This window comes from Schistocerca americana, chromosome 4 (assembly GCF_021461395.2).
Source record: "Schistocerca americana isolate TAMUIC-IGC-003095 chromosome 4, iqSchAmer2.1, whole genome shotgun sequence".
Lineage (NCBI taxonomy): Eukaryota > Metazoa > Arthropoda > Insecta > Orthoptera > Acrididae > Schistocerca > Schistocerca americana.
In genome coordinates, this window is record NC_060122.1 from 225,472,644 (window position 1) to 225,497,471 (window position 24,828).

Consider the following 24,828-nt stretch of genomic DNA (forward strand, 5'->3'; position numbering starts at 1 on the left):
CTTTTTCTTTTTTGATTAGTTTGTTCCTGACATTCAATGAAAGAATTTTCATTTACCACAAACTGAGAATTAATTATCTGTATGGCAACACTGCTTTCAAAACAATTTCAGCTGACAGAGAGTAAATCCTGTTTCTGCTATTTTTGGATCATATCACTACTTCTCATTGGCACATTCATTTCCTGTCTTTATATCGAAGTGTACCAGTTTTTCTTCTGCACCAGTTTTTCTTCTATGTTTTCCTCCAGTAAATAAGTGTAACTTTGATTTACAAAACAAAATAATCATTCTAAGAAATAATAATCATAGTTAATGAAGTACTGAATTGACATAAATCAACAGTTGAATATGCACTTATAATTTTTACAACTTGTTGAAAATAAAAATTGCTAGTAATATATCAATGATTCTGCTGTCAGGTGTAGAAGAATACCGGACACGGTTAGCAGGTGAATGTCTCATTGACACTGAATGCCCTGCTGGGTGTTCTTGCGATGGGACCCTTGTTGACTGCTCAGGAAGAGGTCTCTCAGAAATTCCTAAAGACATCCCAATGTACACCACAGAACTGTGAGTAAATTGTTTAAAGATGTTGTATTACATTAAAGTAGGTTATTTCTAACAAAGAGGAGGACCTTTGTTACACTATTTTAGTTGAATTCAAACATATAATTCACAAATATTCTTGTATTGGAAAATAAAATCTTAAATACTGTATGTCCCTACTATGTGCGCAAAAGTATAAGTATAGTTAATATGAGGGGTGTTCAGTAAGTAACGCAACATATTTTTTTCACTGAAAGAAGGCAGTTTTTATGTTGGATTTCAATAACCATATTATTCTCTACTCTTCTCCCTATAAAGCCTAATCTCTGTTCAATGTGACGGCCTTATGTAATCTTAGTGGGTGGGCCTGTATGCCAACAAGTACCACTCCACTGGTCAAAGTCAGAGCCAACATCTTGCTCATTGATGAGAGTGTCTGCACTACCAACAGAGACATATAATTGTGCAGCAAGATGTTTAATTGTGAGCTGTGTGTGACTGGGCAGCAAATGGTAGACTGGACATGTTTGTGCGACCTTGTTGCAATGGTGACAGAAGCCTCGCCCAACAACTCATATGCTTTTATTCACTGCCCAGGTCTCTGTAGACCTTCTGCAAGCACCTACAAATATCAGTGATGCTCTGGTTTTCTGCCAAAAAAACTCAGTGACAGCTCTCTGTTTGGAATACAACTCCATTGCAGACACATTTTGAAGGCTGTGTATAGGACCGACACCAGTCAGAATTTCATGAAACTATTGGGGCTGAATTGCGAATATTCCATGATGTCCTACAACAAATTATGCTTTTTTACAACTGAGATAGGCCATGGAAAAAAAGGTGTTGCGTTATTTATTGAATACCTCTCATATCTGTCATCATTACATAAAGTTTACAGTAATATATGTAACTCACATCACTATGATAGATTCATTTATATAACAATTTGGTATCACATTTTTAGCTAGAGTTGCAAATCGTTGTCATAGGCTATGTTGGCTACACATTCGAAATGCGTCCTGCTGCTGCAGATTGTTGCTGTCCAAATAAGTTGTGATAAATACAATCCAAGACTGTGATTAATTCTGTACCTAATGTAGCGCTTAACATGAATTCTGTTAGGGGCTAAAATGTCATGAATTTTGGGAAGGTCAAAAATGCCTCTGAGCACTATGGGACTTAACTACTGTGGTCATCAGTCCCCTAGAACTACTTAAACCTAACTAACCTAAGGACATCACACACATCCATGCCCGAGGCAGGATTCGAACCTGCGACCGTAGCAGTCGCGCGGTTCCGGACTGCGCGCCTAGAACCGCTAGACCACTGCGGCCGGCAATTTCAGGAAGTTTCATTTTCTTTTCAACGTTTTAATATCTCCCATCTGACAGTTTTAGTGGCTGTCAAATAATGCTCTCATGATAAATCTTTCAAATTCAAGATCTCAGCTTTGTGTTTATGTGGAGATTACCAAATAATGCCTGACAAAACATGAAATCTGCATTAGAACCGTGGCTATTGTGTAAAGATAATCACAAATAAACACATTTTGAAACTGTCAACAACTATAAAAAAACTAATACCATTCAGATGCAAAATATCCATTAGAAGCAAAATAATAATTGATGTAAATTTAACAGAGCAAGTATCACATTTCTGCAGTTTTGAAAATTATATCTTTTAAAACACCAGAATGTAGAGAAAGCAGCTATTATATGGAACAAAAAAATCCAAATATATCAAATCTGAACAGAAATACCCTCAACATTTTATAAAACAATGACAGTACCAACCATTATGTACATTATTCAGACTAGAGCTCTTGGTTCCCTTAAAAGATTGCAAGAAGAAATAAATTAAGTAAACAAAATTATTTTGTTATAATTTTTAGCCTTAAGTCACAGAAACATTATCATAGCAGGTTTGATAAATGTTCTCCTGAGACATTACATCTAGTCTGCATAAGCTATCTTCCAAGAGCTACTTATACTACAAATGACAAATATTCTTCATACTTAATAAATAGAAACAATATGAGATTTCTTTAGTACTTCTTCTCTATTTATTATCAACACACAACTATTTTTCTTTGCAGCATTATTGGCTCAGCAATATCATGAAGAACATTTATATTTTCTCCAGGCAATCTAAAATACTTTTGCAATTTTTGTCTGCAAGAAAAGTTTTTAGATACAGTTGTAGAATGCACAGAGTTTTATTTCACAAGACTGTGTTAACAGAGGCACTGTTCATACAAGTCAAAATAAATTACTCTCCAACTATTACTGCATGATGCAGTTGTGTCTATGCTCTTGTTTGAAGGCAGTCTTTGGATACTTCAGAAACTGTAATAGAGTAGTGGTACAAAAAACTTCAGGTTATTACTCTGAGTCTATCAAGTCTGTGGCTGTGGATAATGTTGTGTAGAAACTATTGTGTGTAATGATTGTCATGTCCATCATGTGTAAAAGAAAGAAATCATGTTACAAGGAAAAAAAGCACATCTCAGGTTAAACAAAAAATGTCACAAAATCCTAAGTTCAACAAATGTAGAAAGAAGCATATTCCAAAAACATAATTGGAGTTTAAAATAATTTAAGACTTGAATGGTGCAATGAATAAGTAACAGAGTACTGATTCATGGACTAATAAAAACTGTAAGCATTTTCTTGGTGAGTTAGACAAAAGATGAAACAAGGAATTCCAAGAGTATGTTACTCTTATTTATGAGACAGAGCATAATTGAATAAAAAATTGGCAAAGAATTTGTGAACCTTCAAAAATTTATGAAGGCAGAAAAGAAAGCAAAAAATACATATGTTACTTGTGAGTATTTTTTGATTGAACAGATTATTGAATAACAGCATGCAAGCAACGCTTATACAACAAAGGTGTACTATCATTTGATTTATCAAGACATTTACAGTTTAGTGGGGAAAATCATCTACTGAGTCAAAGGGGGCTATGACAGTACAGCAGGGCAAGATGGCAAATCTGGCAGAGTCCAGAGGAGTGGAGTACAGTTGTAAACAAGGTGCAGCAGCAGTGCCAGTGACGAGATGGTGGCATAGTGTAGCTGGTGATTGTTTGCTTCAGGTGACTGTCCAGAGAGAATCGACTTCCACCTGTTCTTCGGCTAGTTATACTGCCATCTTCACAATTCCCCACGGACCAGCTTGGGTGCTAGCAGTTACTGCCTGTTGTTGTGGAGCCACTACACATATTGCATCCATGCTCTTTACTATTGATGTATCTTTATCTGTTGATGGAAAAGATATATCAGTTACTTATGTCTGTTCACTGCTAGTATAGTTTGAAAAACCAGAAGCTACAGTTCCAGCTAATCAGTTCTCCATTTTTCATCAATCACACTGATATTCTGATAGTAATGCCCAAGAGTTGACAGTACCTGTGCATGATAAAAAGGTTGAACATTCACAAAAGTGTACCTCACTTCTCTATTAGGAAAAAGTATTTCTGTTGCAGATAAGACATAGCAAAAGTAGTAAAGGTCAGCATGCACAATTCTAGCCAGAGCATCTGAAAGAGTAAATGACAGAAGAGCAGAATCAGGATAGCCATTTAAGGATTTAAACCCCTTCCTGCAGAACAATACCTTCAGAATTAATAATAATTCACTCTGTATAAGTTGTAAGTTGGAAAGAGACTTCATTGAATCAAGCAATAAATTCAAACTCTCTGTCATAAAGAACAGTTTAATATCTTACAATAAAGAAGTTCAATCATTCTGTGAAAAACTGTGGAGGTGTTTTGACTGTGTTATTAACAGAAGTTTTTTTCCAAAATATGATGTCTTTACATTAGAACTGCTACATTGTTCTTCATTTCATTAGAGAGCAGACTCTTTGAATTCCACAGATTTAAATTGCAACACACTTCACAAAATAATCAGACATTTCTTTAGAAATAATGCAAGTCAGAGTTACATGTAGATATTATAATTACAGTTTTTCTTTCTTTCAGGTTGCTGAATGATAATGTAATCGGTCGAATAAAATCTGACGGGTTATTTGGTCGATTACCAAATTTATTGAAAATTGACCTGAGAAGAAACCGAATAACAGGAATCGAAGAAAACGCTTTTGAGGGCACGGCACGGTTAACAGAGTTGTAAGTGTGGTTTCAGTTACAATTATTTGCAAGAATGTCTACTTTGTCTGCAATTATTTCACAGTCACATTATTCAATGCATGCATTCTTTCTTTTATGTTATAGGTTGTTGTCAGAAAACAAAATTAGAGAAGTTCATAACAAAATGTTTACTGGCCTCAACAGTCTTAAAATTCTGTAAGTATTCAGCCTGTATGAACTACAACAACCATGTTGCACTGAACTGTATTTTTGTATTTACTATGTTGTAATTTCTTATATATTAGTTACATTTGTAGCTGCTCTCAATATCTCTGGTATAAAAATTGTATATAACAGAGCAATATCACGTTTGAAAACTGAAATAGTTATTTCCATGGTTTCAAAAATTGAGAATTGTTGCTGTAAGGAATTGTCTTATTAATTCATTCTTACTTGTTAATACAATTAAAAGTACACTTACATATTCGATATGCTTAAAATGTCTTCTGTGCACTGAAGAAAAAATTCTTAACTAACATCTATAATATAACAGAACAGTAAGTTTGCTTTCTTCCTGCCGGCCACAGTGATCTCGCGGTTAAGGCGCTCAGTCCGGAATCGCGCGACCGCTACGGTTGCAGGTTCGAATCCTGCCTCGGGCATGGATGTGTGTGATGTCCTTAGGTTAGTTAGGTTTAAGTAGTTCCAAGTTCTAGGGGACTGATGACCACAGCAGTTAAGTCCCATAGTGCTCAGAGCCATTTGAACCATTTTTTGCTTTCTTCCTAATGAAATAGTTCACAGGTGAAGAGCCAGATGTCATTGTCATACAAGCATAAAATTTCAGCAAGCAACCTGGTGATGGAAAGCTGTTGTGGTTGCTTCCACATTATTGTGCCCATTGGACACTATCATCTGGCCACTCATCTGTGAACTATTTCATCATGAATTATGCCAGGAGAAGTTGACAAATTACTTTCTATATTTGTTGCTTTAATCTGATGAATTTATGTTAATTGTTCATACCTATTCCTATTTATAACTCATACTTTCCTTGCAGGTCTCTGTATGACAACCAGATAACATGTGTGATGCCTGGCTCATTTGATTTCCTCACATCACTCCATACTCTGTAAGTAACTGAAAAATAGTATCTTCTTACAAAATGTTACATTTCCTCTGTTTGTATTTCAAATGAGTATAATTACAGAAATCTGCTGTCAAACCCGTTCAACTGCAATTGTCATTTGGCATGGTTTGCGGAGTGGTTAAGGAAGCGAGATCTAAGCACAGGCAGTCCCAGGTGCCAGTTGCCACTGCGTGTAAAAGATGTCCCTGTTCATGAACTGCCACAGCATGAATTTAAATGTACTAGTAAGTACAAAAATGACTGACTTTGTGTGTGTGTGTGTGTGTGTGTGTGTGTGTGTGTGTGTGTGTGTGTACTATACAGCAAGTGATTACCTTTACTCCTTATATTATTTGCATTCACCCCTCCCACCCATACTTCTAGTACTGAATACAGTACAAGTAAATTTATAGTTGAAAGGCTATTGTGATGAATGAATGGATTCTAACAGATATGAAAACAAAAACAATAAAAGTCAATGAGACAATACCTGAGGAATAAAGTAATCAAATAAAAGCTACATCAGTGTTAGCCAAAAGTTTAAACAAAAGTGTGACATGCTACCAAGAAAATAATGCTCTAAGACTCATTTATGAAAATGTATTTTTCATATTTTTGGGCTGAATTCAGAAAACTTTTTGTAGGTAATCTGGCATGTTGAGGTCACTAAATATCGAGATACAGTGATTGAAGATTTCTGCTAGCTACATGGCAGTTAGTGTTTATCATAAAACGGTATGACATGTACTAATGTAATACATATAGGACTCATTATTTATAGACATTTATATATTCTCTCTGAAAAATGCCTTTGTAATCAAGTACACATTAAGCTGCTATCATCAGACAAAGAGCAATTATATAATGAAATTATCCTTTCCGAGTAGTAGCTTTCTTACTGATTTACTTTATTAAATTTGAATAGTGTAAGTGTGAATAGCATTAAGCTATATACTGATAGTTTATTGTTAAAACAATACTCAGATTCTTTGACGTATTTGTCTCAGGCTAATGCATACCTTAAGTCATTCCACATTTCTGAACGTTCTCCTTCTTGATGGGATCTATGGAACACAAGAATGAATGAATGAATGAACTGAAGCTTTTAACACTGAGCACCATAAAACACAAAAAACAACTACTAGATCAAAAGATGTGAGAAGGCCTCAGTAACATAAAAAATGACAAAAGTATTACTAATCAAAATGACAGGAAATAACTACACATAGCACATAAGTTTAGCAATCGATGTGCCTGTTTGTGTGGCAAATAAATGAGAACTTTTGATTGTTTTCTTAAATAATATTTGAGAGAAAACATTAGATAACACTTATAACGCCTCTCCATGTATTGTGACAGAATACAAAATAATTAGGGCACTAGTCTAAGTACTACATCGTTTTTGAAGCTGTAAGTCCTTTGCTGATCCTTTCTTTGTGCATGGTTTAGGACCTAATGTTATGAGCTGACAGTGATGAATCAGTTTAATTCTAGGCACTGGACTTAAAAGTGTTAGTGATCAGTGGTTCAAGAGTCTTTTACAGAATGGTAGTGTGGCCATGAAATTGATTTCTTAAATGAAACAAAATACTTGAAGAAACAGCAAAAAAGAATTTTTAAATACATGTGAGAAATACGATACAATACCAGAGAGGAAAGTTGCTTCTCACCATATAGCAGAGATGCTGAGTCACGATAGGCACAACAAAAAACTTCACACAATTGTAGCTTTCGGCCATTAACGCCTCTGTCAGAGGTAGAGACACACACACACACACACACACACACACACACACACACTACTTGCACACATGTCTGCAGTCTCAGAGAACTGAAACTGCACTGCGAGCAGCAGCACCCGTGCATGATGGGAGTGGCAACTGGGTGGGGGTAAGGAGGAGGCTGAGGCGGGGAAGAGGAGGGATAGTATGGTGGGAGTGGCAGACAGTGAAGTGTTGCAGTTTAGACAGAGGGCAGGAGGAAGGTGTGGAAGGGAGAGAAATAAAAAGAAATTAAAAGACTGGGTGTGGCAGTGAAATGATGGCTCTGTAGTGCTAGAATGGGAACAGGGAGGGGGATGGATGGGTGAGGACAGTGACTAACGAAGGTTGAGGCCAGGAGGGTTATGGGAACGTAGAATATATTGCAGGGAAAGTTCCCACATGGACAATTCAGAAAAGCTGGTGTTGGTGGGAAGGATCCATATGGCACAGGCTGTGAAGCAGTCATTGAGATTAGGGATATCATGTTTGGCAGCATGTTCAGCAACAGGGTGGTCCACTTCTTTTTTGGCCACAGTTTGTCGGTGGCCGTTCATGTGGACAGACAGCTTGTTGGTTGTCATGCCTACATAGAATACAGCACAGTGGTTGCAGCTTAGCTTGTAAATCACATGACTGGTTTCAGAGGTAGCCCTGCCTTTGATGGGATAGGTGATGTTAGTGACCGGACTTAAGTAGGTGGTGGTAGGGGGATGTATGGGACAGGTCCTGCATCTAGGTCTATGACAGGGGTATGAGCCATGAGGTAAGGGATTGGGAGCAGGGGTTGTGTAAGGATGGACGAGTATATTGTGTAGGTTCGGTGAACAGGGGAACACCATGGTAGGAAGGGTGGGAAGGATAGTGGGCAGGACATTTCTCATTTCAGGGCACGATGAGAGGTAATCGAAACCCTGGCAGAGAATGTGATTCAGTTGCTCCAGTCGCGGATGGTACTGAGTTACGAGGGGAATGCTTTGGGGGAGTTGGTGGGAGACTGGAAAGATAAGGTGCGGGAGATTTATTTTTGTACAAAGATGGGAGGATAATTATGGTCAGTGAAGGCTTCAGTGACACCCTTAGTATATTTTGAGAGGGACTGCTCATCACTGCAGATGCCTATCGCGACTCAGCATCTCTGCTATATGGTGAGTAGCAACTTTCCCTCTCTGGTATTGTTACATTCCAGCCTGGATTTTCCGTTGTTTGAGAAATATGATAGCCACACATTGCAATTATTTCTAATAACTGTAGTCAAATCTAGACTTTGGCATACACACTTTACTTCACAAAAATTCATTTCATTGAAAATGCATGAAGATGTGCTGTGGAAGTTATTTTAGCTATTTACTGAATTAAAATAAATGTTTGAATTGACGAAGCCAGCTGTCAAAAAAATAAGTACTATGTTGGTCTGAATTGAACATAGCTGGTAATTTTTTTTTAATCTGCTTATTTATACTGCAGTTTATTTCTGTGACTGTCTTTGTTTGTTCTATTGTTCCACTGAGGGTTCAATATTTTCTTTTCAGGTGATAATGATCAAGGCTGCCTTGGAGATAACTATTGCCCCCCAAAATGCTCTTGTACTGGTACAGTTGTGCGTTGCAGCAGGGTGAAGCTAAAGGAAATTCCCAAAGGCATTCCACCAGAGACTTCAGAGCTGTGAGTTACTTCATTAATTATGATGCAATTTGTGGCTGATATGTTTTCCTGAACCCTTTTCCTAAACATCCACAATCCCATACCATTTTGGTTTTGGACATGCAGGTCAATAACTTCACGTGTTTGTTGCAGGTATTTGGATGTCAATGAAATTCAAATGATTCACAGAGAACGGCTGAGTCATCTAAAATCACTGACCAGATTGTAAGTTCATAGCATCAACCTTCTTGCAAAACACATAATGATAATCCTAACATTGCAAGAGTTGCCATTTCCTAACTGTTTGAGCAGTATGAAAGTGAATGTGAATGATTTAGTCCAGAGACAGTTCATTGTAAGAATAATGAAACTGACTTATTTAAGCTCATGTACACAAATATTCTAACATACTATTTTATTTTTTTGTTTGACAGAGACCTGAGTAACAATCAGATACAAATTTTGGCAAATTACAGTTTTGTCAACCTGACTAAACTGTCTACCCTGTGAGTACATTTTATTTTAAGAGTACAGAATTTTAGAAGATGAAAATATTGAATATTCAAGTGTCACATGCAACAACATTGCTCCATTAGCTTGATGCACAGAAGTATAGCAGTAAACACATACAACAGAGTTTTTTTAGCAGAATATTTTAGTTACATCACAAGGCATTGTGTTAGAGAAAACTTTAAAATGCATTTGAAAAATATAAAACAGTAATCTGAAAACTGCGACTCAGAGAGGAAAAGCATCATAATTAAAAACCATGTTTTGATTACATGTTACAGAATCACTTTTTATCCAGAAATAAGTATAGAATCCATGCACTAAATCAGTATTGTATTAATAATTGCAACAATTTGTGATGCCAAACAATTATTTTGATTCACAATTAAATAATTCAAAAGGTGGATGTACATTGCTAGCTTAACAGTCAGGATTTTATCCATTTCAGTTTTTGTGTATTCAGCTTCTAGGAGTCTCAAACTTATATTAGTTACTAATTGAAATAATTTGTATTTGGAATGCAAAAATAATATTTTTCTCCTACTTTGTCTTGCGCTATAGGAGCAAATATACAAGATATCGTTTCCCAGGTATCCATCACTGTAAAAATTGGGCTGAAAAGTTTTCTTCTTGAAAAAGAATGATGTAATTACACCAGACTTACATGAATGTATGGAGACATACACATTTTTTAGTTTAATATGTTTTGTTGATCCAGTCAGCAAATAAACTGTTATGATACGGAATGAATGAAGTTGTAGATTCACAAGCTGCGACATGGTTGCAAATAAAACAGTGACCCAAATATACAGAATAACACATGTCCTAATGTACTGCAGCTGTAGTGCCATCATCAAATGTTAAATGCTAATTTTGTGTTTAACATTTGATGATGCCACTATGGCTGCAGTACATTAGGACATGTTTTTATAAAACATATCTGAAGATGGTCATTATAGACTGAAACCGGTAGTCTGATGACAAAAAATTCTTGACCATAGACATAAAGTAAAGGAAATTTATTCTACATTTTAGATTATTATTAGAATGACAATAACTGAGTGAGATGGCGCAGCAGACTTCCATTCAGTAGGACGACAGTTCAAACTCTTGTTCAGGTATCCAGATTGAGGTTTCCTGTGATTTCCCTCAGTCACTCCAGGCAAATGCCGGAATGGTTCCTTTGAAAGCATACAGCTGATTTCCTTCTGCATCCTTGACACAATTTGAGCTTGTGCCATCTCTAATGACCTCAATGTCGACAGGACATCCTTCCTTTCTTCCTTCAGAATGATAACACTAACAAGCAATGAAATTTTCTCTTTCTTCCAGTATCATCAGACACTATACAGGGTGTTTCAGAAGTGATGGTCAATATTCAGGGATATGACAGGAAAGATCATTCGAAACAAAAACATCAAGTAAACATGGGCTCGAAAATGCAAACCTATGAGCTATGAGCAATTCTTGATCTTCGATATTGTAAAACAAATTTCTTCTACTGCAAGCTCTTTGATTTCCATATTTTGGAAAGTGGTAGAATTGACCAAAAAAAAGAAAAAAATGTCCAGTAAATATGTGCTCTAAAATGTTTACCTTAAAAGTTATGAGCACTTGTTCATTAGAAGTGTTGTGTTTCAAATTAGCTCTTAAAGTGTGCATTTTAGAGCGCATGTTTACTGGACTTTTTTTCTTGTTTTGGTCTGTGCTAACACTTCTTAAAATATGGAAAGCAAAGAGCTTGCAGTAGGAGAGATCTGCTTCACAGTATAAAAGATCAAGATTTGCTTATAGCTCTTAAGGTATGTGTTTTAGAGCCCATGTTTACTTTACTTTTTTGTTTTGAATGATCATTCCTGTCATATCCCTGAACATCGACCATATTTAAGACTACAACAAAGACTAAAATCTCATAAAGCATTTTAATATGTGATGTAAATTTTTAAAACAAGTTTAGGTGAGTGGACTGTATGTCAGTGAGAAAGAATGCACAAAGTGTACATATCACTAAATGAACTAAAATCAGAAATGGATTGATGTAAGAAGTGCGGGAAACAGCAGAAATGTTTTGAACATGCTAACCACAAGGGTTGCACTGCAATTTGTATGGCCTTACAAATTTGTTCAACAAAGAGGCCCCAGACTTTTAGAGGAACTTGCAATGCATTCCTGTTGTGCAATAACTTCAATTTATTTCTGTTACCACTGTGAAAATTATGGATCTGAAACTGAAAAAAGGCTATATTAACAACCATCTACAGCATTATTTAAAAGTTAGAGGTAGCATATGGTTCATGGTACACTACCTAGCATTTGATGAAAATGACATGGGGTTACAAGTATACCAGATATTTTCGATGTATGTGTACATATGCCAATGATGCCGTAGTAGCAGTGACATAATAGTGAAATTTTGATCAATACTTGTGTCTAATAGGGCAAGTGAATAATGATAAACTTAGTACATTACAATTAATTGGTACTTAGTCTGCTCTGAGAAAGGGCATGTAATGACTTCAATTTTTCTCTTTCCCTAGTATCATCAGTTACAATAAATTGCAGTGTATAGAGAGAGATGCCCTAGCTGGTCTCAAGTCCTTACGAATCATGTAAGTAATCCTCCACTTATATCTGTACTTTGTAATGTCATTTACTAGCAACTAGAGTTCATGTAAGAATGTGTCAGTCAAAAGTAAATCTAGGGGCATTTAATTTAATGTAGAATTAGCTAGGGCTCTCATTTCATTTATTCTAATATATGTATGACTAGTTGCAACTGGACTCGCATTTCTTGTAAAGCAACAGTTACAACAAAAAGTAATACAATATCTAATTAACTGGATCTTTAAATAAAAAGTTAAGCATAGCTGAATTTACCTAATGTACATCCTGACAAAGATGTTGAGAGCAAATATAATTAAGTCACTTATGCTGTTATTTTATGGAGAATAAGACTAATTTAATATCTTCCAGATCACTTCATGGTAATGACATATCAATGGTTCCAGAAGGCTCATTTATTGATCTGCAGTCAATTACCCACTTGTAAGTATGACATCAATTGCAGTATTTTATTACAGTATGTGTGCTTTCTAAATGTCTTCCAGTTACTTATGACAAATCTTTCAGGGCCCTAGGAGCAAATCCTTTCTACTGTGACTGTAAAATGAAATGGTTAGCTGAATGGGTAAAAAGAGATTATGTGGAACCAGGAATTGCACGCTGTGCTGAACCACCATCTATGAAGGATAAATTATTATTGACAACACCAGCATCATCATTCCAGTGCAAAGGTAAACATTCAAGTGAAAATTATGTTAAACATTATTTTCTTATCAACAGTTTTGTAACTGTGTATTGCAATTTAAGGAATGTAATACACTAGCCACCTAAATATATTTGCTATTACATTTTTGGCCAGTTTAAGGTAAGCTGATGGTGACGGAAAGATTCTTCATTTAAATACTGTAGCTATGTAAGAGAATTTTAATTAATTCTATAAATTCAAAGGAAAAAAATTATGCCTATTGTGTTGGGTAAAGAAGACAAGAAAGTTTAAATGCATGTGTATAATATCCTGCTTTATGTAATTTTCAAAAGTCTTCTGTTTAATTTCAGTATCATATTTTGTCAATTGGCATAGCTTTTTCTTGCATATTAGGCTATAACACTACTTCATATTTAGGTGAATTCAGTTCACTTTCATTGTTTCATCATGAAACAAGCTCTCTACCATTCTTGTCTCTTCTTATTGGCAAGTGTAATTCTTAAAATGTGTCACAATTGAGAAGTTCATTGTAAAAAATAACAACTCCCTTTTCTCCTTGTTTTTCGTATATTCTGGTAGCCATGGCTGATGCCCATACACTCAATAATCAAACAAAGCAAAACAGGTCTTATCCTACATTACTATACCTTTGAAGTAGGGTGGTTTTGCAAAAGCAACCCATATCCAAAAAGGTTTTCACAAAAACAGCCTCTGGCATTTGAGAAAGTTTGTGGCAGTGCAATCTGAATGTTTTCTGTTGCCTCCCTAGAAATTTCTGTGCTATGTTGAGTGATCTATTGCCTATATTGTGTTTGTGCTTTTGATGAATGCTTTTCATGAATCCCAAAGACAGTGTTTGTGGCAAAAAATGAAGATGTCCAGAAAGAAAGCAGTTGTGATAAAAAAGATATACCAGAAGCTAAAAGTCCTAAACCTGAAGTCTCATTTTCTTTATTTGATAAGCAAGAGCTGAAACTTCTTGGTAACACTGATGGCCTCAGCAGAGGAAACAAAAACAGACTGAACTAGGATATTATTGACTCTGGCGATGATAGTGGGAGGCAAAAATGGAAATTTGATTTGTAGAGTTCTCTGCATTTCTGATCTAACTTCATCTTTTTTCTGGCAAATGTTATCAGACCTTGAGTTAAATAAAATATAGTTGGAGAAATTCCAGGGCTATTGAAGATCCTATTTTATAAAGACGTTTCTTGCTGGATGTTACGCTACAACATATGGCACTGGGATTTATCAGGAACTATTCAAGAATTTCTAGATAGCAACATAAAAATACATTTGAGAACAGGATAATATCAAATTATTTAGTATATTTCTTTGCTGTCCTGAAAAATATTTGTTTTTGAGAAAGGCTGTTTTTGTATCCAGTGCTTCAATTAATATTTTTATGCTTGCGCTACAAATGCTCTGGTCATATTCTCAAAATCCTTTAAAACGTACATATAATTACTGTATTACATAACAGAAATAATTATAAGTTAGACTCCACACTAGTTATTCAAAAATGGTTCCTGCAGAATAATACTAACACTCCAATCTTCAGGCTTAGAATAATACAATATTTAATGCTGATTGTCATATGTGAATAATGAAGTGGTGCAACAAAATCCTTGTAGAAGCACAACATAGTGATGCCATGATATTCCCTGCTGATTATATAATATAGCAGTCTTGTCTTCAGTTCTGAGCAGTCAGTCAGTTTACAGCAGTTACATATTCACCTTGTGAATAGCTCTCTCATATGCAACTACTCACACAAAAGCAGTTGTCAAGGCAAATGTTTCTGTGCACTGTAGAAGATACTTAAAACCTTTTAATATACACAAAATAAATTTTAAGGGAAGGCAAATTATAAAAATAATAATTCTAACTGTGGTGGAAAAGTTTGATGAATAAATGTGGTTTTATTGTTATTAAAACTTAACTGTCTAATAGACACAAATTAATGTAAAAAACTGAGATTTTTATTCATTGTAAATTTTTTGTTGTCAGGCTCTTTAAATGATGATGTTACAATCCACCTTATATTTCTGTTATACTTTAATGTGTGGATATTTCATATTGCAGGTCATGTAAGCCCACAGATTTTATCTAAATGTGATGCCTGTTTCACATTCCCATGTGTCAACAATGGAGTATGCCAGCCATTACCTCAGAGACAATACAAATGCCGGTGCACACCTGGCTTTCATGGGAAGCATTGTGAATACATGATAGATGCATGTTATGGTAATCCCTGCAGGAATTCTGGTACCTGCAAAGTACTTGAGGAGGGACGCTTCAGGTATTTATATATCATTACCATAAAAATCATGATTATCTGGACAACTATTTTCATTTCAGGAAAAAAATACCAAGGACTACAGCAAAGTGATTAAAATGTCAGCAGTTTAATTGCTTTAGTGTTTTATAATGACACAACCTAACACCAAAAATTATTTTATTCGAAAGACACTGGCCATGGAACCCTATTAACACTGCACTTTCTGTTTTTTAAGCTTTTCACAATATTCATTATAATACAACAAAAATAAGATGTGACTGTCATGCATTATTCATTCTAAAAGTAAGGGCAACACATCAAAAGGGAGTAAGCGAAGAGGGGAGGGGAGGGAAAATTGGGTTTGCAGAACTCTGGAAGTAAATAAAAACCTTCTGCATCATCCAATCCCTCTCAACTCAATGAGCTACTTTCCTGGATGTTGATTATTTCTTTGGTGGCTCCCATAAGAACCTCTATCCATATGAAATGCACTAACTACCAACAGTAAGTTCATTTTACGAGTAGTTTATAATTCTGTATCGTTAAGTTCCTTCCTGTTTGTATACTGCATCTTCACTGGGAAGTGGGAGTTATAAAAGATAGTGACAACCCTGTCAAAGCATTTCATAACAATACTGTTATCAGCTAGGCCATAAAAAGACCTCCCATGGCATTTCTTCACATAATTGCAACAAACACAATGTTACTGGTAACTATTGACTGACCAGTACTCCCCACTCGACCACTTCTTCACATAATTGTAACAAATACAATGTCACTGGTAACTATCGACTGATCAGTACTCTCCACTTGACCACAACTTTCACCAGGGTTTCAACTATCGGTACCTATTGCCATGCCCTGTAATGAGGGATATTCCACTTATCAGAATTCTGCCCCAAGTACTATTGTCACCCACCCAATATAAGCAGTATCCTAGTCTGTCTCCATTTCATTGTTGCTGTCAATCCTGTACCTTAACAGGTTGTTTGTCTGTGGATGACCCAGATGCAGAACATGTCCCATATGGCCATACTACCTCTTATTGTAATCGAGTTAAAGGAAATGTTTATTAAAACAGTGGCTGAAGGCAGTGTGTGGAAGCAGTCTTGATATCCAGCAGCTGTGTACTATTACCGTGCAGCTTTCTGTGTGGGTATGACAGCTAGCCAAACATAATTTTGCCTGAATGGCCTCCACAGAACTGTAGCTGAACATGCTGCACACCAGACAGTGATGCTTTAAACATCCCTTACCCTCACCCAATCTCCTCTTGTTTTCCACTCAAATCTTCTTCTGACCCAACAGTTTGTTTTCTTCTCTCTTTATGTCACTCTTACACACTCCACTCATCCATCTGTCCTGTCTCATTAACAGTCAGTTATCACACCCACAGGTGTTATAATTTGAGTTTGTGTGTGTGGGGGGGGTGGGGGAGGCTGGAACTACATTGAAACTTACCGATATTAACAGTCTTATATTTCAAACCAAATTTGATAAAATTGCAATACCAGCGGTAATGCATCCTATGGTAGTAATCTTCTAGTATGTAGCCTCATACAGAAAATGAAACAGTCCAGACTGCGTTTTTCAAGTGTCCTGTGAGACATAGAACATTACTAAAATATGGTTCAATATTTAGTAAAATCTCAGTACCGAACACTTTGTTTGTGACTGAATGAATATTTTGGAGACATACGTACAAATTTTTATTGGTATAATTTGTTACTGATTTTTTACATAAAAATTTAAATTTTCTACAAGTATTATTATTACACCACTTACCTCAGCCTTACTCACCAAGGAACTGTCCATAAAAAAAAACAGCTTGCATGGATGCAATCTTCTTTTGTCGTGTTGATATCTGATATTTTTACCATTGTGGTTGCTGCTTCTGTGCTGCTGTTGAATTCTCACTTCACTTGAAAGTAATTATGTAAATATTAATCTAGCATTGGAAGATAGCTATTTAATATATGTGAGAAAGATGCTTTTTTAAGTACCAGCTTTCCTTTGTTTATACTGTGAAAAATTTAGCCTCAGCAAACACAACTGGTTTATGACAATTTAAGGATAGAAACTAATTGTATGCACAAAATTAATGAGTAATACACTAACAGCTGATTTTCTTTGTTTACGTATACCTTGAATTATTTCAATTACTTCAAGGTTTTTCTTAATTGTGAGATTTGTAGGATATGAGGGAGAAAAGCATGGCTGAATGCATATTAAACTCTATCATTTGATTAAGTGCAATTGTTTGATGAGTAGGAACTAGCTGAAAAAATCTGACTAGTGGCCACATTAACTGATTTAGCATCAAAATTACAAAACAAATTATTTTGGTATTCTTTGGCAAGAATTTATTGTTAAATAGAAATGAACAGTAAACCCAAAATAAATCTACATTCTCTTCGCAGCTGCCATTGTTCTCCTGGATTCACTGGTGACAGATGTGAGAGCAACATCGATGACTGCATCAATAACAAATGTGAAAATAATGCAACATGTATTGATCTGGTTCAAGCCTATGAATGTCGCTGTACACAGGGTTTTATGGGTATGAAATAATATCGTGATTTTCCATGATATTCTAACAAATTGTACTTTTTCATTTCATTTGTTATAACATAGAAAAAAATTTATGAAAACTACACAAATTTGCACCCAAGAAAGAAAAATGTTTAGTATACAATGTGATTTCTTCCCTCCTCATATTGTGCTCTCTCTCTCTCTCTCTCTCTCTCTATCTCTCTCTCTTTCTGTCTCTTGGGACATCATACTCATCAGAAACCTGCCCAACATAGTATCTCTTTCCTTAAAGAATATTAATTTGCTGTCTGTGAATGTAATCAAACATAAAATTACATTTTAGATGAATATATTTTTCGCTGTAGACCTTATATTTAAACAGATATCTAAATTATGTGCTTCTTATTTTATTAGGAGAGTATTGTGAAACAAAAATACCATTCTGCACAAAAGAATACAATCCTTGTCGTAACGGAGCCAGGTGTGTTGACCATTTTACACACTATAAATGTGAATGTGCTCCTGGGTTCAGTGGAGAAAACTGCACTGTAAATGTTGATGATTGTGTTAACAACATGTGTCAGGTAAATTTGGATTACTGTTTTAAGATTCATATCACTATTTTAATTCTTCTGAGCCAATACAGAGCTAAGTAGAGATAACTTCTGGCATTCTTTTGTTATTTTGTATCTGCTGAATGAGCTGTTGTTAATCTTATTTTCATCAGTTAGAGGTTAGCTGAAGCACTATCTAAATTAAGCCCATAACATGACTACATACAAATGCAAAAGGAAGTGGCAAGTCTTCAGGCACAAATCTACATTTACATTTACATACATACTCCAGAAGCTACCATATGGTGCATGACAGAGGGCACTAGTATTAGTCATTTCCTTTTCTGTTACACTTGCAAATGGAACAAGGGAAAAATTAATGTCTAAATGCTTTCTCACAAGCCCTAATTTATTGTATCTTGTCTTTGTTTCTTACATGAAATGTACTTTAGCAACAGTAGAATCATTATGCAGTCCCCTGCAAATGTCAGTTCTCAAAGTTATCTCAAGAATGTTTTACAAAAAAGAGCATTGCCTTTCCTGGAAGGATTCCCATTTATGTTCATAAGGTGTCTTTGTAACACCCACGTGTTGATCGAACCTACCATTAACTAGTAAAGCGTCCACCTCTGAATTGCTTCGATGTCTTCCTTTAATCCATCCTTGTGGATGGGTATCCCAAACAATCGAGCTGTACTTAAGAATAGGTTGCACTAGTGTTCTGTACATGGTGTTGTTTATGGATGAGCTACACTTCCCTAAAACTCACTCAATAAACTGAGGTTGACAATTCACCTTCCCTAGTACAATCTTTACATACTCATTCCATTTCATATTGCTTTGAATTGTTATGCCTGGATATTTAATCGAGGTGACTACATCAAGCAGTACACCGGTATTTGAACATTACAGTATTGTTTTTCTTACTCATCTGCATTAACTTACATTCATGACACCAAATAGAAATTCTGCCTACATCATCTTGTGTCCTCCTACAGTCACTCAACAATGATCTTTCCCATATACTACAGCATAATCAGCAGACATCTGCTGATTGCTGCTCACCCTATCTGTCAGATTACTTAAGTATACAGAGACCTTATCACACTCCCCTGTGACACTCCAGACAATACCCTTGTCTCTGATGAATATTCACTGTTCAACACAATGTGTTGGGCTCTGTTGCTTAAGAAGTCTTCGAGCTACTCACATATTCTGTATGACTGGCACCTTCATTAATAATATCTGCATTGGAATAGTGGGGAGGGGGGGGCACTGTGTCTGACTTTCTCCAGAAATCTGCTGGGAATGTGGAACTTACTTGTTCCCTTCAACCAAAGTTCACAGGATAAAATGTCAGAAAGGATCAAACTGAGTTTTGCATGAGCAAGGCTTTCTAAACCCACGCACATATGTGGGCAAAAGTCTTTCTGTCTAAATGAAATTTATTATATCTGAAGATAGAATTAGCTCAAGACTTCTGCAGCTAACCAATGTTAAGGTCTCTAATTTTGCAGGTCCATCTTTCACCCTTCTTTTATACAGAAGTCACCTGTGCTGCTTTCCCAGTCACTACAGACTTTGTGCTTGGCGAGCTATTTGCAATAAACACAAGTTAAGTAAAGAGTCAATGCTATAGAGTACTCTCTGTAAAGCCAAATGGGGAGTTCATCCAGACATAGTGACATATGCTTTCAACTCTTTCACTTGTTCATCTATGCCAGATTCCCATTTTTATATACTCCATACAGGAATCTATGCAATAGCCAAATAATGTTATGTCTGTATGATCCTTCTGCACAAATTGTTTGTTAAACAAAAAATTTAAAACTTCAGCTTTCCTTTTGCTGTCTTCTATTGCTACACCAGGCTGGTTGACAAGTGACTGGACAGAGACCTCCAACCTGCTCACTGTTTTCACATAGGCCCAAAATTTTCTTGGATTATCAGCTAGATCTTTTACTAAGGTATGATAGTGGAAGTTGTTGCATATTTCATGCATTAATCTCTTTAGATGCATAAATGTTTACTAACTTTTGCCTGTCAACATTTCAATATTCAATTTTGAACCAAGACTCCAACAATCCCTGTTTCAACATCATTATCTGAATTTTGTTATTAATCCATGGTGAGTCTTTTGCATTCTTAATCCACTTACTAGGCATATACTTCTCCAGAGCGTAGTCCACATTTAAACATAGCCCATGATTCCTGTATGTCTGTAATATTGGAACTAAATTATGTCCATTAGTTGTACAAGTGCGACACTAAGAATTGCTTATCTGCCTTTTCCAGCATAAAAACTCTCCTAGACTTCTTGATAGATACATTAACTTTACTAACAATTAGAAATGATGATGGCCCAGATGAAACCACCGTCAAAACCTCATAAAATTAAAAATTAATCAAGCTAAACCAAAACTCTTAGTTGTGAGTAAACAAAATATTATTGTCCAATGCTCACTTAACAATGAGCAGTTGGAGACATCAGATGGAATATCAAAGGAGGATATTACAAGCCAAACCAAACCAACCAGGAAAACTGCTTTTAAAAAGAGAAGAAACCTTTTTGCATCTGGCTGCATAGACAGACATTTCAGAAAAAGGCCTCTTCCAGATGTTTGATTGGAGCATACTGCAGTACAGAAGTGAAACGTGGACACTCGGAGAAGCAGATAAACACAAAAAATAGCCTTCAACATATGGTGATACAGCAAAATGCTAAAGATCTCCTGAGTGGACAAAGTGTCATATGAAGAGGTGCTCCACAGAGTGCAGTCATGTCTCATGAACCTTATCCAACACAGAATGGACACATGGATAAGCCATCAGCCGAGACACAATGGTGTCATTATAATATCATTGAAGGGATAGTAAAAGGGAAGGACACAAGATGCAGAGCAAGACTGCATTACATCAACCAGATGATGGAGGATACCAGCTGCACCACCTATACTGCTCTCCAGAGGAAGGCTGTAGACAGAAAAGCATTGCAGTTTGCTGCAAGTCAACAGAATGGTTGCAGACCTGAGAAGAACTATCATTGCTAAGATGAATCATGATCACTAACTCTTGCCTCTACAGGCTCTGCCAATAGGATCAGGCCTGTTTGTTGCTGCAAGGTCTAAAATATTTGTACTTGATATTGTCGAACTAGCTGCCAAAGACAGTTTTCGTAAAATGTGTTTCTATCACCTACAGTGAAGCCAGAGACATCGTAGTTTATACTTGGTAGGTTAAAGTCGTCTCCAACTAATATTGCATGATTGAGGTACTTCTGTGCTATGAGCATGAACTTTCTTTGAATGATTCTACAACTGCTACGCCAGAATCGGGTGGCCGATAAAAACACGCAATGCTTCACAGTCAGATTCAATTTCGACCTCAATGGACATGATATTTTTTGTCAGTAGCAATGAACACTCCTCCTTCTGTGACATCTAATCTGTCTTTTTGATATAGATTCTATAACTCATTAAATATTTCAGAACTGTCTACTTCAGGTTTCATCTAGCTCTCTCCTCTGGAGGACAGTAAAATTTGACAGTGTAAGCATCTTTACTTTGTGCACGATTTGCTTTCCCTCTCTGCATGTCAACTGGCGAATATTAATAAAAGGATCTCAAATTAATACCTAAGAAAAAAATAAAAAAGTAAAAAAAGTTCATTTCACTCTGCTATCCGAGCAGCTGCTTCCTGTGTGTGTATGCTTCCCTGGCCTGTCTAGAAAAGTCCTACAATTCTCCACCCCATATTACAAGTCCACAAATCTGCAGCCAAGACCATCATAGCAACAGCGGAACCTTGGCTCCAAACCAAAGGAACCTGATCAATTCTGGATATGATACTGAAAATTGTGAGTTCTGTGCCAGCAACCTTTACTACTTCTGCCAGCCACCCATATCAACTGAGGATGGCCTCAGAACACAAGTGACAGCTGTAATTGGTGCTAACATAAGCCACAACTTGCAGATGACTGCACCCTGCTCCCCCTGTAGCTGCAGCAGTGAATCCTCCACATCTTGAATGAGACACCCAGGCAGACATATGGAGTTCACATTCGGTTTCTTTCCAGCCCTGGATGCTGTTTCCCTAAGGGGCTCCATAACTTGCCCGACACTGGAGCTCAGCCTGGGACGCTATTTCCATGAGGGGCTCCATAACATGCCTAACACTGGAGCTTCCGATAAATAGTACACCCCTCCCCCTTGTGTGCATGCTCAAACCCTGCTGGAAGAGCAGCTACTTGTCCACTCACCGGGTCCATGAGCAATTGCCACATACTCAGTCCCCACATTGACTCTCCACTTCCAGCAACATAGATGTGTCACAGTCCACAACTCCCACTGCCGTGTGGACAGATCTGCCATGTCACATATGCTGTAATGTGCATCATTAAACAAGTGACGCCTGAGGTGTCCAATGTAACATGCTATATTCTCCACCACTGTTACACGCTGAGCCTGCAGCTGTTGGTGAACTGTGGCATGTTCATCTCACATACACACATAACATGGAAATACCCTATCCATCCTGCTACTACTACTACTACTACTACTAATTTAAGAATTACTCTATAAAAGCATATAGAATAGGGTAAGTATGCAACCTTTTTCCCTCCTGGTGTGTCACACAGGCTAGCGACTGATTGAGCCACCTCAAGTAGTCCCTGAGTGTTCAAAACAAGTGACAACTGGAGTACAGGCTGGGTAAATCTTCACTACAGTTACTAAAATGAGGGATTACATATCTTAAAAACACAAACACACAAGGAAGTTAAGAATTGCACTATAAAAGCACACAGAAAAAGCTAAATCAATAGCTTGCTATTCTCCTGGTGTGTTACAGAGGCTAGGTTATCAAATCCAGGAGTCTTAGAACCAATGGTGTCTGTATACAGAAATGAAGATAAAGGTGTCAAAGCAAAAAAAATAGAAACTTTTAAAAATCAAATGAGGTAGTTGTGTAGACCTGGCAATACAGGTACTGAAGGTAGTGTGATTCATGTCAGTAAGTAGATATTTAATCTGGATGTAATGGGTTTCTTACTTTTTTTTGTTACTATTTTTTCTGGATATGGGGTGCACTGGTGAACATGTACACTTTTTGGAAGTTAAACTATTTTTGTTTGGGAACTTACCAAAATATTAAAACAATTTTTACTACTACAGGGTGCAAGAAAAAAGGAATATGAATAGATTGTCTGGCATTCAATGCTAATATTGTGATATTGCTTGCATCATTAGAAGAGGCGGTTAAACAAAATATGCAACTACAGAGACAAGTGGCTAAATCAGGCTTACAGATCTCTATTGAGAACATGCAGTATGTGACAAACATCAAGGCAGGTCCGAAATGAATGGCAGTAGGATGGAAAATTGAGAAGGTGGGGATATTTAAATACCTAAGAGAATGGATAGAAACTGGGTTGACAGAAGAGGTAGAAATGGGTGCATGAATAAACAAAATGAATTTAGCGCACAAATTAAGTACGAACATCTACAATAAGAAGAATATTTCAATCGATGCAAAATTGAGATGTTTCTGCACTTAATGGTTATACTCAACAGAAACTGTTAACCTAGTAAGAATAGGAGCCATTAAAAGACTAGAAATGGTGGAACAAAAAATTCTCATGAGGATATTGGGACCTCAAAGAACAGAAGATGGTCAATTTAAAAGATGAGTGAACTAAAAGCTGTATACCAAGATAGAGAGACTCTCAGACATAATCAGAAAAATGAGGAACATATTCTTTGCAAGCTTTTAATCTAGAACTGGACATCAATTATTCACATTTTTAAGTGTTCTGCTGTTGCTTTCCCTGAAGAATTGGCTCCCATATCCCCAGTGCCATTCTGAAAACTGAACCAATCTACTGACTGTCCCTACAGATGTTCACAACTTGCATAAACCATTTATTTCATCTTTGATAATCATTTTTGTCATTTAAATAGCTACATATAACTGTTCTTTTTTTCTTTTACTGTTGTTGTTGTTTTTGCTTTCATTTTTACTGCACAGTTTTGACAGCTTGGACACCTTTGAACCATTTCTGAGACATTTCTCATTGGTGTAAATTAGCCTCAATATATTTAAAGTCAGTGAGCTCCTTGTAACAAGCTATTGCTTCTGTAGTTCTTAATCATGGAAAGAGACAGGTGTTCCCCCACTGTATACAGTAATCCAATGTCTAAAGGTATCTTTAACATGCAATAATGAAATATATTCTCCCATAGACAAGCACTACACAAATCTTGTCTCATAATCACATGAGAAGTAGAAAATTGAAACTGCTACACGATAAGAGGGAATGAGTCAGTGACATTAATACAAACACAAAATAGTCATAAGTTCAAAGCAAATCCATTGTCCTAAATGATGATGTATGTCAGTATAATGTAAGTAATAAAATTCTCTAAAAATTTGAACTGCCTATTTGTGTCTGTAAAACGATACACTTTGACTTGTTTAAGTAACCAGCCCAATAAGGAATTTATCATAAGAATATA

The 24,828-nt window shown here is 36.3% G+C and overlaps 1 protein-coding gene across 1 annotated transcript in view; it reads left to right on the forward strand.

The window, feature by feature from the left end:
* The window catches only part of LOC124612643 (protein slit), an 814,493-nt gene that overhangs the window by 775,525 nt on the left and 14,140 nt on the right, over nucleotides 1-24,828 (forward strand). Inside the window, exons 14-27 of the mRNA XM_047140944.1 lie at nucleotides 420-570; nucleotides 4,531-4,677; nucleotides 4,783-4,854; nucleotides 5,699-5,770; nucleotides 5,849-6,012; nucleotides 9,060-9,192; nucleotides 9,325-9,396; nucleotides 9,606-9,677; nucleotides 12,219-12,290; nucleotides 12,655-12,726; nucleotides 12,811-12,974; nucleotides 15,035-15,251; nucleotides 17,651-17,790; nucleotides 18,177-18,346. Of these exons, the coding sequence (XP_046996900.1) occupies nucleotides 420-570; nucleotides 4,531-4,677; nucleotides 4,783-4,854; nucleotides 5,699-5,770; nucleotides 5,849-6,012; nucleotides 9,060-9,192; nucleotides 9,325-9,396; nucleotides 9,606-9,677; nucleotides 12,219-12,290; nucleotides 12,655-12,726; nucleotides 12,811-12,974; nucleotides 15,035-15,251; nucleotides 17,651-17,790; nucleotides 18,177-18,346 (1,718 nt within the window). The remainder of the gene's footprint in view (nucleotides 1-419; nucleotides 571-4,530; nucleotides 4,678-4,782; nucleotides 4,855-5,698; nucleotides 5,771-5,848; nucleotides 6,013-9,059; nucleotides 9,193-9,324; nucleotides 9,397-9,605; nucleotides 9,678-12,218; nucleotides 12,291-12,654; nucleotides 12,727-12,810; nucleotides 12,975-15,034; nucleotides 15,252-17,650; nucleotides 17,791-18,176; nucleotides 18,347-24,828) is intronic.